Below are 19,018 nucleotides of genomic sequence, written 5' to 3'. Positions count from 1 at the left end.
CCCCCTTCCTCACAGGGAACCAAAGGCCAAGAGAGGTGAACATGACTACCTCCAACACACACACACACACACACACGAAGGGAGAATGAGAAGGCTTCACAAAGACCTCATTTCCAGATAATTACAGTGGAAGCCAATATTGAGGAAGTGACAGAGAGTTACGTGCTGTTATCTCCTCAGACCTACCCCCAGGGGAAGCTTTGACTGCCAATCCTCTCCAATTTTTCTAAAGAACCACTGACCAACTCAGAGAGCAGTTTCTCAGGCGCTGAGATGACATTTCTTCTACTTTAAAGATGTCCATCAGAATATCTCATTGAATAAGACTTTGTAATCTTCCCTTCACTAATACAAACTTGACATGGCCAGACAGATGAAACTAAACACCAGTTTTTGCCCACAGGAAGCAACAACACACAGATCCACCCAATGCTTTAGGATTACCACAAGAGATCTGAGCTGAGCACAGCCAGAGAATGTGATCGACCTCTGGGCAGCTGCTCAGAGTGCGAGAGCAAGGGACAAAGAGGGAGGAAGAAGAAAAGAACAGACAGATCAGCTTTCACTGCTCTTTGTTTCTCTACACTATAGCGAGCAAGACTGGGGCTTTCTCTTTTCTGTCTCCCACAGAGCCGGGAGATAGAGGCCACCCTTTCGTGAGTGTGTATGTGTGTGTGTGTGTGTGAGAGAGAGAGAGGGAGAGAGACAACAGTCCAGTCATGCATGTGCCACACAGCCAGCCAGGTTGCCATGCATCACACACCTCTGACACGCCATTAACCAGGACAGATCACAGGACCCCAGGGGAGACGGTAGCTTCCTCCACACTGCCTGATTAAAAAGTAAGATATATGAGGCATGTCCACAGTGTCTGTGGCCATGCTAAAACAGCTGACTGAGCATGTGTATGCACACACACACACACACACACACACTAACTGTGCTGACATTTTTGAATTGTTCTAAACAGTGTTATTCCCAAGCTACTATGGTGCTTCAGCAATTTCTGTCATCCTGCTCCAAGAGCAGATCATAATCTATAATTAAGGAGGAGATAAAAAGTGTCCTCTATACTATTTTCTTAATGACCATTTGTGTCGGAGAGACTTTGCTCTACTTGGGGTTATGAGAAAAGGGGCAGACCAGGACACAATCACACTCATTCTATTTCCAGACCGGTCTGATCTACAAAACTAACTCTGCTTTGCAGCTCATGCAACTCTTATTAAACTATAATAAAATGGGCTGTCAGGAGTCTGCAGGGACTTCTTGCAGAGAGCAATGTGCTCCACTTCATCCTAACCTAAAAAAATCCCCCAGAAACAGACATGACATGACTAAAATTTCCAAGAAATCCACTGCAGTTACATGTAGTGCTACTGTGCTTTGCCAGGCCAGTTCTTTAACAGGATTTCCTCACACAGACATCACTTAAACAATCAGTAGAAGGAGATACGGTAATAGAAGCATTAAATTGCTTTGTTATGTGCAAGTTTAGTCTCTCACTCTGCTGTGGAAAAAATACTTAGTTTGTTTCCATTGCAAGAACTTTTCAAATGATCCAGGAACCATTCAAAGATCTCAAGAACCTCACCTGCATTTCTACCAGAGTAAGCAGGGACTAAATTGAGTTCCTCTGCCACAGTTTCCAAAAATGATACCTGCTTTGGGGGCAGTGCTTTGTAATGACCCAGGAATGAGCAAATCAAAGAGAGAGAGCCAGCCAGTAAATAAAAGAAACATAAGTGAATTTGCTAATTGTTTCACCACAGTTGCATATTAAATCCTCTGTGTTGTTGCTTCCTCTTTTCAATCATTTTTTAATCAGTCATCAGACTAACTAACCTTTATGGTTCTTCACATGTAGTGACAATCTAAACAGGAACATGCAAAGCTTTAATTAGTTGAAACTATTTGGACAAAAAGGGGGCATTCATTCCAGCAAAAGGTTATCCAGATAATAGTTACTTGCAGTTAAGTTAAACACAGAGTATAAATATGAATGACATGACATTGAAGACTCATTGATTATTCATTTGAATGGCCACTGGGCATCCATGATCCCTGCTGCCGGTACACCCACCCAACAGAGGAGGGAGCTGGCAGAGATGACGACTGAGGTCAAGGAGCAGAGGTCAGCGGTTTGGTGACCAGAGGGTCAAGTTGTCCTCGACAAAGAGTCACCAGTAGGGGTTCAGTGAGAGGACAGAGACAAGGGGCAGTACAGACCGAAAATGAATTACACAAGATGCATGTCAGTAACACTTTACTCATCCAATGCTTTTATTAATTAGAGCGCTGTGTGACTGTGTAACTGTGCTAGAAATAGTTGGTGACTCAGGTGGATTCTTTTCTTTCATCTGACTGTAAACCACATGCAAGATGAAGACACAAAGACACATCCGCTATTTCATCTATTGCATAATAACCGCATGACACAGCATCTCATGACAATATAATAATTGTGTTATTTATGGAAACCTCTGACCAGTATTGCAGAGCAGCTAAAAGAGTTTTCAGGGAAAGTAAAAAGCTTCAAAAAGATTACAAAAAGGGGGAACTATAAATACATATTCATGTGTCACCTTCAGTTTATTTCACTGTTAACATAATCTGTTAGCTGTGGAGAAAATCTCTTTGAAGGTTAGACACATAGAGTAAAAAAGGGACAAAACACAACCAATGGAGGTCTGAGACTTTCTCCATGTGTGACCACTGGCAGCAGGACACAATGAGCAGTGGAACAACATGGCTGACAGATCTTTATCCGAAAATGGCTCTTTTTTTTCTCTTTTTTAAAAAATATCCGAGCACCCCTCATATCCGTGGCTGGAACCACAGCTATGGCTTCAGTTTCCATCTCGGGGGAGGGTGGAGGAGAGTTCAGGCTAGAGCTCACGAGACCTGCCTGGACGCTGCTCAGACACCAGCCGTGGCTGCACACTCTGCCCGGGCCGCCTACTCTCGCTGCAACCCACAATGAGCTTCTATTGTGAGGCTGATAAGTTGAGACCATGGGAAACTCTTCCCCAGCTCCTCACTGCACTACGAGAAACAGACCGTGTGCACCAAGGGAAGCAGAAACAAAGGGAGAGGTGACCACATAAAACAGAAAAGACATTTTGGGGTGTCCCCAGCAGCTAGACTGAATTACATTTTCAAATAACATAGGGTTAGCTTCTTGGCTTGAATAGATAATCAATCAGGCTTACAGACACAAAGGAAGAAGCAGCCTTTAGTTGACATTTCATTGACCGCTGCTTTTTATAACACTATTTCCCCCTCAAACTTCTACTTCGGGGCAGCCAGCCAACATGGCTGCCCTGCCTCAAGGGGTGGTCTTTGGCTATTGATTAGGGAGACAGTTGGCTCAAAGGCTGCTTCCCTCAGGTCATGAGGTCAAGGCAGAAGAAAGCAAAATTGGGGGGAGGGGATGAGGAGGAGTCACAGGATCAGTAAATTAAAGTTGTGTTCATCAGTGTTAAGGGTGGATGGGAGAGCGTTAACGACAGGCGGTGAAAGGAGGAATTTTTTGGCAGAGAGACATGCTGTGTGAAACTTTACACTGCATGTAAACTCTGTTTTTTGCTTCACATTTATCACACCCAAAAGGATCTGAGGTGTGTGTGTGTGTGTGTGTGTGTGTGTGTGTGTGTGTGTGCGTGTGTGATAACTAAGGCCAGACACTAGTGACTTTACATTGATGCAGTTTGCAGCATTTCGTGTTATTTTGTGAGAAATTGTAGATCTGAATTGAACTGCATAGCACTGGAGAGATTAGACAACATCTCAGGCTCTCATAAGAACAAGCCTTTTTTTGTCTAAAACACAGAAAGTGGCTAATGTGATTTGGACTGTCTTAGTCAGGTGCAGAAAATATGACTAGCCATTTGATGGACGCAGACAAGGCTTGACTTGTCAGCACAATAAAAACCGCCAGGTCGTTATTCCTGCCAAACATTTGATTGTTTTGAATTGCATTATTTCAGGAAAGCTGGGAAGACTGCCAGCTGAAGGCAGTCGGAAGTAGAGAGACATACCGGCACAAGTTAAGGCCCAGGATCAGATAAGGTGAACACAATGCTACAGTTGTTACTTAGAGACTCCACATTTCAGCTTTATTCTTTTATGAAGGCATTTCTTATCACTATAAGCTTTGGTTTGTTTATGTCTCAGTGCTCTAATGAAGTCAAAATATTGTATAAAACCATATCTCCAAACACACAAAAAGATGGAACAAAGGGGACTAAATTGATTTTTTCAAATTAAAAAGACAAATTGCAGCACACACATTTCCTTTTTTCTGTTTTTGGATGACTGCAAACTAAATTTCAAAATAAGATATTTCAAAATGTGAAAATGATGTGTCACTAAAACACTGAGTCAGCTGTCCACTGTGACCAAATGACTGCAGAAACACATATTATTTTAAAGTCACATTGACAGACTGTCTTTAATGTAGGTCAGTCACATTGGTCATCTGGTTCATTTAATAAGGTCAGTACCAGAATCAGTGCATGCATAGTGATTCAAAAGACTGATAAGTAAGCCAAATGGTGATTTAGTTATGCTCACTGCAATTGCAAACTTAACATGAGTAAAATAACCTAATTATAGTGTTAAAAATGCTTGTTGCAGCAATCAAAGACTTGCCTTCCTCGGGTCATAATCTAATTATCAGAGTGCATGTGTAAGCAGTGAGTGAGTATGACACTTCTCTCTGAGCACATCAGTAATTGATCTGATGGGTTAGTAACTCAATAGTAACTCACAAAAGTAACATGAAGCAGTTAGATATGAACTTCAACACTGAGCACTGTGACACTTTGCCACTGGGAGTAGATGGACAACTGCACAGCTCAACTTAAGTTACCAGGAGGTTGATTCTCTGACCCAAAATCTGGGTACCTGAACAGAGCAGCAAAAACAGCTTGTGGACAGATTGTTGTGGTCTGTAAAACCTTTGACACAACAAAGGGGGAAGCTGAAGTGGCAGATGTCACATTGTTTAAGTGAACACAGGAAACAAGAACCAACAAGAGACTTCACTTATAGCACGACTGCACTCATCTTAAAAAGCTTTCACCACCACTAAACACATAAACGGCTTAACATCCGGCAGACGAATCTGTTAAACACACAGACGCAGATTAAAACAAGTCAACCAAGTCAGAGCTCAAATGACCTCGGCCTTCACTTATTCCTGCATTGACCTCATGTCGTCCCTTCCCATCCCCCAATCTCCTTCCCCATAATCCAGTCCTACTGGGAGAGACAGCAGCATGGCCTGATGGTCAAACTGTGTCTGTCTGCCTGACTGTCTGTCCATCTGCTTGGGGCCCAGCAGTGATTTAAAGGAATTAAAGTTGTACAGAAAGTAGCCAGAATCTTCTCAAATCCTCCTTCAGTCCTCCCTTTTATGTCACTTTCCCTCCCCTCAGTTTTAATTCCTCTGTCGTACTTTCTCTCTTAGAGTGGTCCAATTCCATTAACACCCTGTACCTCCTATTAGCTAATGCAGTGCAGTCACACACTGAATCTCATCCAGCTCATTAACAGCTACTCTGGTCCCACACAGGGATCCAGCACCATGCTACACAAGCTAGAAGGGGAGTCGCATCCAAATTTGGTATTTGGGAAAGCACAAATAGGTTTTTACAATAATTCTTCTATACACTTTTTTTTTAATTATTTGTTTTTGGAAAGAAAAAAAAACTCATAATTCATAGCATAGCATGGTTACCGCAAAGTATCCTCTTCCCCACTCTGCTATCTATGTGTACAAAGATGCAGGTCTGTGCATTTGGCCGAGCTGAAGGCAGTCGGAAGTAGCTGAGCATTGGTGGAGTGGCCAGTGCAGAGAGACAGGGGTTTGCACTATAGTATATTGAAGAACACTTATTTTAAACGTTACTATGCTAAAGTTGTAGGTGTATCAAGAGCAATATCAGGATTGTGACACCTATTTCAACTTTTATTCAAATACAAATAATTTTGCTGCCTCAACAAATACATATAGGCGGCTCTGCATATCCATAGCTTTAATGCTACCAACACAGAGAGATAGGGCAGAACCTAAGAGCAGAGCATTGCATGTGCAGCAACTTGATCAAAAGTTTGATACATTTATTTCTCAGTCAGTGCATGATTCATTCCCAGGTAGAACAGCCTCAGTCAGCGTCACACTGCAGCAGCTTTGATTGAATCCTTTCTGGGAAGAAATTGAATTCACCAGTGTCAGTTACAACTGGAGACAATACACCATGGTTCTTGTTTTGTCTTCAATTGCAACAGTGCCACTTAAATTTCAGTCTTTTTGTTTGGTTTAGGGATGCAAGGGGCATGGATAAGGGTTGGTTTTTGAGGGGGAGGTGAGGGGTCGGGGGTTGCAGCAATGTCCTGGTGGCCTTTGTGGCTTTATTGAAAAGCACAGCAGGGAAAGAGAAGCCTTGCTTATGCTCAGCAGAGTTTATTAAAACTACCAAAAGGGTGAGTGGCCACAGATGGTCCTGTCAATAACCATTCACCCACCCATGCACGCTGGTGCACAAATACACACCAACGCCACACCCTGTGCCATACCACAAAGTGGAAATGCACTTCAGACACGCACACAGTTATAGATGATGGGGTAGTGAAAACAGATGGTAAGTGTGTGAATGGTGTGTGATGCTCTGAAGAAGTGCTCCAGGAAGCGTTGGGATTCCATTAGTCTCTCAACCTCTAACCTCCATTAACACCTCTGAGAAGATGTTAAGACGAAGAGAATCATCAGCTGACCAGTGTTAGCTAAAACTTAACTGTTGCAGCAAGTGTACAATTGTTGCCAAAAATAGTTCAATCAGCTACTTGACATAACATATTATGACTGTTCAAGATTAATTAATGAGCTGTGGCTACTGACAACAGCAATAGTTCACGTTGTCAGTCTTTCACCTTCAGGTATCCTATTTTACGAACTCATATATGGATCACTTTACAAGCAGAGAAGGGCACTTGATCATTTGGCTCCAGCATGGTGTTAATGGGACAAAATGTGACTGTCACATCAGGTCAGGTTTTAGTGACAGCTCAACACATTTTCCCCCAACTCACATCTGACAATACTTACTAATGAAGAAGGCAAAAAGGCAAAGGTGACGTAAGGACACATGAGATCTGCATGATTCTGATAATCAATTCATTATGTGAGTTATTTATTCAGAAAGCATCCCACAATATTTACTGTTTGGAGTTCGCAAAAGTCAATATAAAGCAGCTTTATTTGGGAATTCTGACCCAAATTACTATGTTCAATATTGATTGTAATATTGGTGCATGAAAACAGCAGTTGCAGTTGAATTGTTTGTCTTTTTTTTCGCCTGCAGAAACTGTTTGCTCAAGCATTGCCAGTGTTTCATAATCTAACAATTGTGTTTTTCCAGCAAGTCAAAGGTAAAATTATGAAGCCTTTTTTTAATAAAGAGCAGGCAGCTTCAGCACACCATCATCATTAATATGGGATTATTTGCCATGTGATTGGACAGCATCAGATTAGCAGTTATAACTAATGTAAATAAACAAATAACTTTTAACGCCTAGACAAAACATATTACTTTAAAAAGATAATCACAACCATACCACCTTGATTCAGCTTCCTCTCTTTAAGCCCCCTGCATACAAACATTGGCAGACCACTCTCTTTGAGTATGCAGAGGGGCCGGGCTCTGATTTCAAAAGGTAGTAAACGCAGGTCAAAGGGGGCAGCCTTTATGATGATCTGGGAGAGGACCCCTGTCAGAGGCTCAAGGGGTCCTGCCATCAGAGTCACGACCCCCCCCCCCAGGTCACAAAGAGCGAGCCACAGCCTCATATCAATCCAACATTATGCCCAAGAGAAAACACAGGAGAGTTGCTATGCCCTCTTTCACCAGTCCTCAGAAACAGAGGCACATGCAGAATGCCGACATACCCGCAAGCTTCCCCTCGCTGGCTTCAAATGACTTCAATTGACTGCAACCAATGTGCCCAATAAAGCACAAACAAATTCCACTGTCTTAACCCAATCTTCTTCATGTTTTTGCTTTTCCAAAACAAGCCCAGCCTGACATTTATTGTCATTTCATCTGTGGGAAGGTAAAAACAAAAAAAGGCTGTTGGAGGGTAGGCTACATAGGAAGTGAATGTCAGCTGAATGACAAGTCAGGCCTGAGAACAGTGGCATTAGCCGTTGTGGTAAGGCTTGCAGACAGACATTAGACACCTCACATCTACCAGCTAGAATAACAACCACTCTGTGCACTGTGGCTGTCATGACTTTGATCAATTCTGACAAAGTATAGGAATAAAAAATGATGGGAAAGAAACAAATGGGGACTTTAACACTAAATATGTATTTATGCTGATAGCTAGATGATGACGGACAGGGCACACGTCTCCTGTAACAATCAGGACACAGGATTTAAGCTATGGATCGATATGTAAGGTGATGCACAACTGACCGCCTCATATTCATCATAATATTGTGAGAATTAGACTTTTCTATGCTGTGAGACAGAGCGGATGGGGAGTGGAGGATCACGCAACAGCTCAGGCTGCTTGTTGCTCTACTTCTCGAGTAATCAGTGTCTGTTCAACAGACTCTGCCTCTGGCTATCACAGCTCTACTGCAGATGTGATCCCACTCATTATCAAGCCAAACTCTCAACTCATAAAAACACTTTACAGCTGCAAGATCAGGAGCCACGCTGAAACAGAATACTTAATGTTGACTTAACACTTATTACTAAGCATTTTCCTCTACTGCTAACTAACTACTCGTATCCCCGCTATATCCTAGCTGAAAGTTATTTTTTCCAAAACAAACATGGTCTGCGTTTACAGTAGTCATCTGACCTACCAAACTTTCATTGTTGTGCTTGCCAGTAAGCATAAACACTAAGTTTTGCAGACACAAATAAGCTCTGCATAAAAATACAAAAGATAATGTTTCTCTATGGCAAATTAGTGAAATAAACTGCAGCCGATGATCATTTGTCAATATTAAATGCAACTCAAAAACCGGATCCCCATACATCCAGACAAATGTCTTTATCCAAAACTACAAATCTGAATGACATCAAGCGACTCTCAAATTGAATGCCCATGGGTTATTTGCCATGCAAAAATAACAAGTACAGTTCTTTATGCAAAATAGTTGAGCACAACCTGTGATATTAACTCTCTCCACTGAAAAAAATAATCCTTACAGGAATATTTACAGTCCATGACAAGCCTCAATGGATTATCCCCAGAGCTGAAATCTGCATCTTCATCTAAACAATACAACACAACGCTGATTTACTGAGGCTCCAGTGGTCCAATCTAGCAACAACTATTCTCAGCAGCATCAGGTTGTTGTTATTACTCCGCTGGCTTCTGCATGACAAATGGGAGGGCTTTGTCATCTCTTGTTCAGCATCCTCTATGACTGTGCATCATCCTCTATTAAAGGTTGAAAGCCCTTAGTCATCCTCACAGGGAGAAGGAGGGGTGCTGGACATTTCTTGCGCAAATGAGAGCTTCAGCTTTGGCAAATGCAATCTTGTCATTCCTCAAACAGCTCTGCCTCCGACCCCCGCTAAACCCCCCCCCCCCCCCCCCCCCCCTGGATTTAAGGTTGGCTACGGGGACCTAAATAGGTGGTATTTCAGCATGCTAACAGCGCTGAAGAAAAAGAGCTGGTTGGCTGGGGGCCAAATCCCCATGGTTACCCTGGAGCAGCAACTGCCTCTTTCCTGTGTTGGTCTATCTGGGAATAAGGTACATCTACTCTGGGTGTGGGGGGTGGGGGGCTTTGAGGAGACACAGAATACATGATAAGTTAGAGTCTTGCACACCTCTAAATCACCTTCCTAACATCAGAGCACATGGCAGTGAGCGTGTACAGAACAGAAAGGAGGGGGGGGGGCAAGGCCGCAAGCACTATTTTTTTCTGGAGTACCCCTGAGCAACACACTGAATCTTCACACAGGTGTGCTGCCTGAACTTGTACTCTTCCTCTCTTCAGTTGCATAATCCTGCTGTAAATGCTGGGAGAATAATGCAGTAAATACAAAGTCTTGCACCAGCCAGCCTTAATGGTAACAGGTTGCTGAACACATCAGCATCATATAAAAAGGGCACCAGAGTAATTTAACACTGAGATGTGTTTAAGTAGGGTCTGTAACAGGGCTGTAACCTGACTGAACATATAATCTTAACACAGAAGGTTATCTGATGGGCTGTATACTCTGGAAACACTGGGATATCTTTTCAGGTCTACTTGATGAATCTGCTGAGCACTTTCACTGGCTTTCACGTGCACAACTACCAAACAAAAGACCAAAGCCCCCCCCCCCCCTGCTGAACTTAATCATCAATCTTTTTATTTTGCTAATGAAGTCCACCCCCCACCCCCCACCCCCCACTTCAATGCATACAAGTCTTTAAATCCCACCAAGCCTGTAAGTAATATCACAATAATACTCTTTTTGTGGGGATATGGTGTTTAGTGTGTTATGTGTACCTCTCTACCTTGTAATAAACTCCACCTGGAAATCATATACTACCAACTTTTTAACAAAAATCAAATGCAACACACCATATCACTAGCTATGACTCATACACAAGTAGCGATGAACTAGTATGGTCCCAATTAGTCCCTTTCAGTTCTCCCGGTGGCTCCAGCAACATTTCCAAGCAGAACATGCCCCCTCTCTCTCTCTCCCTTTCTCTCTCCTCTTACCTTTTACTTGACTCTCGTAATCCGCGATGATTTCTTTATCCTTTTTGAACCTCGGCGTGGACATTTTTCTGACTGCTAGTGTCCGGAGCTTGTTGTAAAACTTCTTCCAAAATAAAAAAGAAACTGTTTGTCAACAAGCGGGATCCTACAGCAGCGGATGCATCCCGCACACAGGGAGGAAAAGGGGAAAAAATGAAGAAGCGCGAGATACTTCAAAAAAAAAAAAAAAATGAAACTGTGAACGGATTTAACTTTGCAACAAGCTCGACTTGGAGCGAGGAGAAAACGTTTAGTCCTTCATTGTTCGTCTTCCTTCGGGATAAGCGGTGTGTGTGTGTGTGTGTGTAGAGCAGGGCCAATGCGCAATCCTGCTCCGACTAATGGATCCACTCAACTAGTAGAGAGCAGTCGGAGCGGCGCAACAGCACTGCTGCTGCTGCTGCTGCTGCTGCCACGGGAGGAGAAGAAGAAAAAAAAAACACAATCACGCAAGTTTCAGAGCTCTCCGCGTTATCCACGGCTCTGAAAAGTAGTGCCAACAGCCCAGCCGGAGTGCATTAAAGTCGACTTGAATGTGTGCGCTTTTTTTTTTTTTTTTTTTTTTTGGGGTTGGTTGGTAGGGGTTTCCAGTTTGGATCCGCGCTCACACACACTCTCTCTCACACACACACGCACTCATACACACACATACACGCACTAACCCCCCCCTCTTTGCTCGCTCGCTTGCTTGCTCTCCCTCGACGGGTTTTCTTCCCCCCTCAAACTCCCAGCAGGCTCAGAGGCAGACAGGGCAGGCCGACGGCAGAGCTCAGCAGCTGGAGCCAGGCAGGGAGAGGAGAGGAAGGAGAGGGAGGGATCTGCACAGACAGACACACACACATATACACACACACACACACACACACACGCAGCTAGTGGACACCAGTGGATTGACAGTCTGCTCCTAAATCTACAGAGTGTTTTATACATTTGTGACATTAAACTCATCATTTGTAATTTATATGGTTTATCCACAAAACAACTCCAATTACCTCGTTAAATAAATCCGAAAAGTGAAATCATTCATTGTGAGACTAGATGTAAGTTTCCTACTTAACTGAAAAGTCACTTCTCAATACTTGTGCACTAGGGGCTACAGGTTCCACATCATCACCATGTGCCTGAACTCACTGTGATGTCACAAAAAAAAACATGCTCATTGGTCACGTCTTTATTTGAGATTTAAGGTGGTAACAGATAAACTTCCTCCTTTCAGCAGGTGAAGGTGAAAACATCCTCCTAGTTTTAAACTCTGCACATGAACTCAAACATCCAAATGAAGTAATAACAAGCAAAACACATGTTTGAGTAGAGGGGCATTTTAAGCATTGGTAATAAAGGTTAATTTTGCATTTATTTAATCAAAAGAATTCCATAGAGATTCAGATATATTTTTCACATGTACGTCCAGTACTGTAGCTGATGGGATAAAAGTGATTTAGGGGCCCATAAATAGTACAGTTGAAATAAAGTCAGTGGCTTCATAATTCAAATGTACAAATATAACATAGCTAATATCGGCCCCTTGTGTCTCTAAAGGTAAATGTGTAAAAATGTCTTCCTCAGCTGCTGCAGTATTGATGTTTTGTATTAGTGTATTGATATACTACTTGATGTTGGCTGATTTGGGTTAGAGTAAAAAGTTTGTAAGTTTTCATTCAACACTGAAACAATTTAGAAAATGACCTCATGTTTCAGTAGAAAACATTGTATTTGACAATTAACTGGTCCACAGCGCCATCTGTTGGACAAAAGAATACTGATCTGGAGGAGAGGGTAATATTCCGAGGAAAAAACTAAATCGTTCTCTGACATTATAAAGTCACACATTTACGAGGGAAAAAAATACTTATAAATTGATGAGAACAAAACTCGGATATTTTCGGATATTATAAAGTGGCACATTTATGAGAAAAAAATAAACTCGGGGGGAAAAAAGGTGTTTCATTCTGCCAAGCAATTACATATTGCTTTGCAACACTGGAGAGACGTCGCTTGTCTTGTCTGATATGGTGATTCTGGGCCAAGATAAAAAAAATGTAACCTATTTTTTGTACTGTTATTTCTTGACAGTTGGCTTCCGGTTACGCATTCCCAGTGAAGATGTGGTTTTATTTTAAAGGAGTAGAACGGAAGTGAGTGTATGTGGATGCAGAGCTATTGACATGTGATCAGAAGAGTAATAAATGTGTGGCCGTCCTGTTCAAGTAGCATACTTCATAACCTAAGAATGAGTGTCTACAACGCTCAGTTACACAAGTATCCCAACTGAACAGTACAAGTGTTGCAAGGTGAGGCTATGTGATTGCTTGGCAGAATAAAATGTGATACTTTGTAATATCAGAGCATATCCCAGTTTTTTCTTCTCCTTCATGTATGAGTTTAAACTCATTGTTTTTTCTCTCGAAATATGACCCCTCATCCTCCAGGTCAGTTAAAAAAAAACACATAAATGGCCCTAATACACCACTGTAGATTTCTCAGTAAGACAACACTCCTTTTTATTGTATTGCACCGTCTAAAAAAAATCCATGCACAACAGCACTGAAACAAATAGAAACAAAAATTGTGAAATAAATAAATAAATAAATAAGACAAATTGTTTGTTTTTTTTAAATCAGAGAAAGCTACACATGCCACACCAACATCCATTTTCAAGCACCTCACAATACATAATAGATTTATGTACCATTTTCAAACCATGCCTATAAACACAATTATCTCATTCTACTTCTAATGTGCCATTGTAGTGTTTCCTAAAAATCACATTATTAAATATATACAAACAGATATAAAACATACTTTAAAATGCAAAGGCAGCTTATCATTCATTAATACTAAATGACTGGACATTTCACCACTGTAAACATTTAACTGATAGATATACAGAAATGTCACTCCTCACAGGGCTTAAATTGACTTGTTTTGGCAGTATCACTGCGTACGTAAATGTTTTTATAATAACCTGCACAAGAATATTACACTGAACATCACCAGGTTCACTACACCAGTAGGCTATCACATTTCTCCACATACCACAAAATAAATTAAAAATCAATGTTAAATGTTACCCCTGTTGATAGTTTGTTCTTTAAGCACCACAGTCAGCCGTTTTTAAAAAAGGTTTCCTCGATGACCTCAGTGAACCTCTCTTTCATCTGCTGACGGAAGCTGGCGTACCACTCCAGCAGCCTTCTCCTTCTGTCCACACGCTGCTCCTGGCTCACCCCTCTCTCCCTCTCCAAGATGGCCGGCAGTTCCTTCCAGTCGCTGATGAAGATGAAGGGTGCTCCTGCGGCTTTGAGGAGACGTAGTGGGGAGTTGGGCCCTGCCGCACAGGTGCCAGGTGTCTGTACATCTTCCACCACGGGTACCGAGCCGTAAGAGCATGCCTCGTAGATACGGTAACATTCTGTGTTGATCCCGACTGGGCAGAGTGTGAGTTCGCTCTGGGCCAGAGCTGTTTGATATTGTCTCAGACTCTCTGCTGTCTCTTGAGGGAGCCACCTAAGGCAAAAAGAGTGGAAGGGATATTTAAGCCAACAGCTACTTATGATAAACATGCACAATAAATTCCAGTACTGTACCAATAAGACATTTCATGTTGTAGCTGTCTCTCAACTTCATTACAAAATAATAAATAAATTAAAATGTGGTGTTTAAAATGACCAAACCAGCAAAAATGTAGCTGCTTATAATAATCAGATTCACTTACACTATTACTTCTCAATGAAGACCTCAGCTGCCATTGTGTTCTGCTAACTCTATGTACATCTAAACATTCTCAAACTGCATTATGTAACATATGAAGGAAGGAACTGTGCAGCAGTAAGAATTTTCAAAACTGCTTACACTAAACTGCATGTTATTATAATGAAGACTGTGGCTTTTGCTTTCCATCACTTACATTGGAATTGCATCACAATTGTGCATACTGTATGGAAGACAAGTATTGTTCTATTTTACGTTAACCTATCTTTTATAACATTTTTCAGACTGTAGATGGCCCTCAACATATTTGACCTTCCCCCGAATTTAAATTTAGCACTTAAACTCATGAACATGTCTCAGCTGCCTCAAGTCCATCACCTGGATAAACCTAATGATGATTATCTGTATTGATGCAACAGCCATTTTCTAAATTTATTGCGCTATTTATTTCATTTTACTTGAGGAGATCAACTCTCTGAAACTTCATCAACGTTCTTAAACTTCACCACATAAGACGTTGAAAATCATTTAAAACCAATTTGAAGCAACAGTACTTTCATCATAAATATTCAAAAAGGCTTGCATATGTTCAAAATGTCTAGGAAGGTGTGTAATACATTAATATTCTTCACATCAGTCTTTTTAAATGTATACGATATATGCAACAATATATTAAACTGTGTCAATATATTCATCCTAAACTATGAGTGAACATAACAGTGACTCACTTCTCCCTGGCAGTGGTGATGCATTCCTTATCCAGGCCAGACTGTTTCAGCACCTGCATGAGTATTTCTCTGGAGGAATTTTTGTAAACAGTTCCTAGGAAATTGCAGAGGTATGGTCTGTTGGAAGTGATCATATGAGCATTAGGCCTGATCATGGGAAACTGTCTGTATCTGCACAGGGACAAGAAAAACAGCCATGTAAAAGACAATTCATTAAAAAAGAGCACCAAAGCACTAATGATATGCACATGTATACACAAACATGCAAGACTACTAAAGGATGACATACGTGGCGACACCGAGGGGCCACTGGAAGACATCTTTGTCATTGACCCAGGGGCTGTCGTACACCAGGAACAGCAGATCCACAAAGCCACCGTTTCTCTTTAAGTACGGCCCGATCCAGTCGTTGTTGCAGTGCTCGTTGCCCAGCATGACCACGGCCACATGAGACACAGTGTGAGACTGTACCAGAGTGTGTACATGCTCCAACCACCGGATGGAGTACGACACCTTCTGCTGCTCGCGGCCATTCAGAACCAGAACCAGGCTGTTCATATCCAGAGGGACGTGGCCCTGGACCACTGCAGGACCAGTGTAGAAACTAAAGACAGAGAGGCAAGAGGGGAGGAAGGAGTGAAGAAAACAATGTGTTTCTGTCTTATTCGGTGGTATAGTGTATTTCATGGAGTCACAAAAGCAGAATATATTGTACATTAATTTAACAGATTTTAAGTATCCCATGTGTGACGTGTTACCTGAAATCTATTTTTTCTGACTGCAGCTCCCCCTCTCTCCATTGTGCTATCTTGTCAGAGGGGTTGAGGGGTGCCTCTAAAATATGTTCCCAAAGGTAAAGCCCTGAAGAGAAAAGGAGGGTTCAATGTAATTTACAACAGAGTTAAAACATTTGTCAACATTTGTGGACATATAAAAAGTTAAAATCACAAAGTATCAAGAAGTTTATCATAATGGTAAATGGACTACATTTATATAGCACTTTTCTGTTTCACATCACATGTTTACCATCACAACCAGCATAGTTAAGTGATTTTGCTTCAAATAAGGAAGATTTAGGAGCAACAGAAATGATTTAAATGATTTTTAAATTGTAGATGCAGTTTAATTTGATATTTGCTCTTTTTTATCTTGTTTTTTTCCCTTTTATTTATACTCTGAGCTACACCAATCTGACACTATTTATCTAGCATCATATCAACTTTTGGGACTATATGTTTTGATTTTGAACAATAAGATACTCACCATTCCAACAATTATTTTGATTGTTAAAAAATCTGTATTCTTAAGCAAATCGTATCTTGCTTTTCAAAAGATCAAGTGAATGTATTTTTGATTTTCCAGAGGCAGCCTGACTAGTACTTGTCAAACACAAATGTTCCTATCTAAACACTGTTCACTTCCTTATCAAAGTCTCCCCTTACATTTTGCATTCACACAGCAAAATGTAAATACAAATCGACTAACCATCTCCTCTTTGTTTATTGATCATAGTTGAGTGAGAGCACTTTACTTGGGTCCTGCACAGACAGACTCAATTGCATGTACAGCCACTAAGAGATTCTGTGTATTTACCCACAGTACTTCAAAGATGCAGATCTTGGGGCTTGTAGTCAAGTGGCCAATTGTCTTCCAGAAACACTTAAACTGGATAATTATTATTGATTATGTGTGGCTTAAACAATTTCTGCATACTTTATCAGTTCTGCTAAATTTGTGTCAGTAAAAGAAGTAATTTAGGAGCCATGAAGTCAATTTGGCCTTCTGTTAATCAAACAGAACAAATGGAAAGCAAAAAAAAAAAAAAAAAAAAAATCATTTCTTGTGTGTAATTTTTATACTATGGATAAGGACTATGGATACTGGATAAAATTAGATTGATGAGTTCACATGCAGCATGTGACGGCAGTGGTATCTCTGGAAGACGGGCCTTACCTATGGCAGCTTTCCCCCAGATTTGGACCTTATATCTTTTTGGTTTGTTATTGTTAACTTGGCCCAGGTGCTGTTTAAAGGCCTCTCTCCTTTTGTTCAGGGCAGAGTTGTAGTCCACCTGTTCGTCCTCCCACGGATTCCAATCCTCTGCTAAAAACGGAGCAGCACCGCCGCCTCTCACACCGCCTGCAAAACACAACACGCAACACGTATTTATTACTTGATGGAGAATTTAACTTCTAACTGTCAATTTATGAACATGTCAGGCAGCTTATCTTCTGACGTTATAGCAGCTATATAACTACCTGGGTGTGCTGCGGACTCTTTCTTAACCACCCGGTGGACGCGAGAGATTACTTTAGTACTGAAGAACACATTGTATGCAGCGTACAGTGAAAATGCAACATAAGCAAAAATGATAAGAAGGAACAGCTTTCTTTTTGGTATTTTCATTGTTTTCTTTCCCGGTTTTTTCTTCTCTCAGGTTACCATTGTGTAGCTCATCTCCATTTTTTGTGAGGACCCTTGTTTACATCACGAGGACCCCTGAAAAAGCTGACTCGGACAAATGCCTGTACAGAATTGTTCTGTTATTTTAAATGTATTCATCGTTTCTGACTGTTTTTTTAACCATGTGTATATTTAAAGACAATATATGTGTTAATTTCTCATCTATGAAATTATAATGAACTATTTTATTTTAGAAACGGTATACCTTTGTGTGGCGGTGTCTAGACGGTCACCCTTGATTTGCAATACGCTCACTAGGACTCAGCTCCGCCTTCCTTTAAAAAGGTGAGAGGAGCAGCCATCGTTATCCTTCACGACGGTTTACTGTCATTATTCTCGTCGTGTTGCTATCCAGTTGCTACTTTATTCTATAGCTGTATTCCTCCTTGCTGTTTATAAAAAGGTCTGGACACTGGATGGATGGGGGGGGGGGAATGGCTCCACCAATAAGCGGGCACAGAGGTACAGGCAGAGCTGGTGTTTCGGTTTAACTGGTGACCGTGTTAAATGGAGACTTTCACGTAGTTAAGTCATCAGTTCATTCACACCTGTAACGTACCTCGTAATATGAGAAAGTCGCCCGTTAGCACGGCCACCAGTTAACGCGAAACACGGGACCAAGTGACGCTGTTATTAACTGAAGAAAGGGGGCAACCCTGCAGCTCCATCTCAAACTCCTGAATCCGAAATGCCAACGTGCTGTGTGAAAAAAACCATAGACTGTATATAAGAAATTCTGAGAAACAAGTCAGAATTCTGAGAAAAAGTCAGAACTCACAACTCACTCACATTTTGTTTTTGATTTGCAATATATCTGTCAGTTTAAAGGCTAATTGTATGAAACTTGGCCAGGATTTGTTTTTTTATTATAATTTTTAAAATTCCACAATCCCCTCTATTACAAGGTGCATAGAATAGGAGATATGCATAATGCCGTCACTCTTTACCCTAGGGACCAATTTGGTTCCATTGACTTCCATTATAACCACATATTTTTGATATACTGTAATCCTGACATAATGCTTTTCCCACAAATACCTAATAAATCTAAGCCTCTACCTTCAAAATAAAGGGAAATTAGGTTTTAGGTGTGATGACCCCCCCAGAAACCACCAGGGGCAGCAGAGCTTTATCACTTAAAGTTTCAATGGAGGCCTGGTTCTCTTACCTTGCAAAATGCATGGCAATAAAAAAGCTGAACACCATAAAAATGGTCTTGGTGTGTTGGGATTGATATAAAAGAGTGGTGTTTACCACGGTGCATGAAGCAAGAAGTTTTTCAGCCTTGTCTGGCTGGTCATTTCATTTCATTGCAGTCCTCTGAGGAGAGCGA

The 19,018-nt window shown here is 41.3% G+C and overlaps 2 protein-coding genes across 3 annotated transcripts in view; both read right to left on the bottom strand.

Annotated features, from left to right (window-relative positions):
• Positions 1-10,884, bottom strand: part of srgap1a (SLIT-ROBO Rho GTPase activating protein 1a) — an 80,181-nt gene extending 69,297 nt beyond the window's left edge. For both annotated transcript variants that reach the window (XM_053319098.1, XM_053319097.1), the window contains exon 1: positions 10,745-10,884. In XM_053319098.1, coding sequence (XP_053175073.1) covers positions 10,745-10,808 — 64 coding nt within the window. In that variant the 5' untranslated portion in view covers positions 10,809-10,884. The remainder of the gene's footprint in view (positions 1-10,744) is intronic.
• Positions 10,885-13,261: 2,377 nt separating this feature from the next.
• rxylt1 (ribitol xylosyltransferase 1) lies at positions 13,262-17,670 on the bottom strand. The gene is made up of 6 exons (XM_053319144.1): positions 17,481-17,670; positions 17,176-17,361; positions 15,981-16,083; positions 15,512-15,826; positions 15,223-15,393; positions 13,262-14,290 (listed from the first exon to the last, which is right to left on the bottom strand). The coding sequence occupies exons 1-6, from the start codon at positions 17,626-17,628 to the stop codon at positions 13,888-13,890; spliced, it is 1,326 nt and encodes a 441-aa protein (XP_053175119.1). The 5' UTR covers positions 17,629-17,670; the 3' UTR covers positions 13,262-13,887.
• Positions 17,671-19,018: the final 1,348 nt, after the last annotated feature.

The sequence above is a fragment of the Scomber japonicus genome, chromosome 5 (genome assembly GCF_027409825.1).
Source record: "Scomber japonicus isolate fScoJap1 chromosome 5, fScoJap1.pri, whole genome shotgun sequence".
Classification (NCBI taxonomy): domain Eukaryota; kingdom Metazoa; phylum Chordata; class Actinopteri; order Scombriformes; family Scombridae; genus Scomber; species Scomber japonicus.
This window is presented reverse-complemented; position numbering and strand designations above follow the sequence as displayed.

Bases quoted from the DNA above. Each gene is read 5' to 3' on its own strand.
- rxylt1 (XM_053319144.1), bottom strand. From the start codon at position 17,628: ATGAAAATACCAAAAAGAAAGCTGTTCCTTCTTATCATTTTTGCTTAT. The intron at 16,084-17,175 runs GTAAGGCCCGTC...TTTTCTCTTCAG, and splicing joins CTGGGGGAAAGCTGCCATAG to GGCTTTACCTTTGGGAACAT. The intron at 15,394-15,511 runs GTATGTCATCCT...GTCCCTGTGCAG, and splicing joins TGGCCCCTCGGTGTCGCCAC to ATACAGACAGTTTCCCATGA.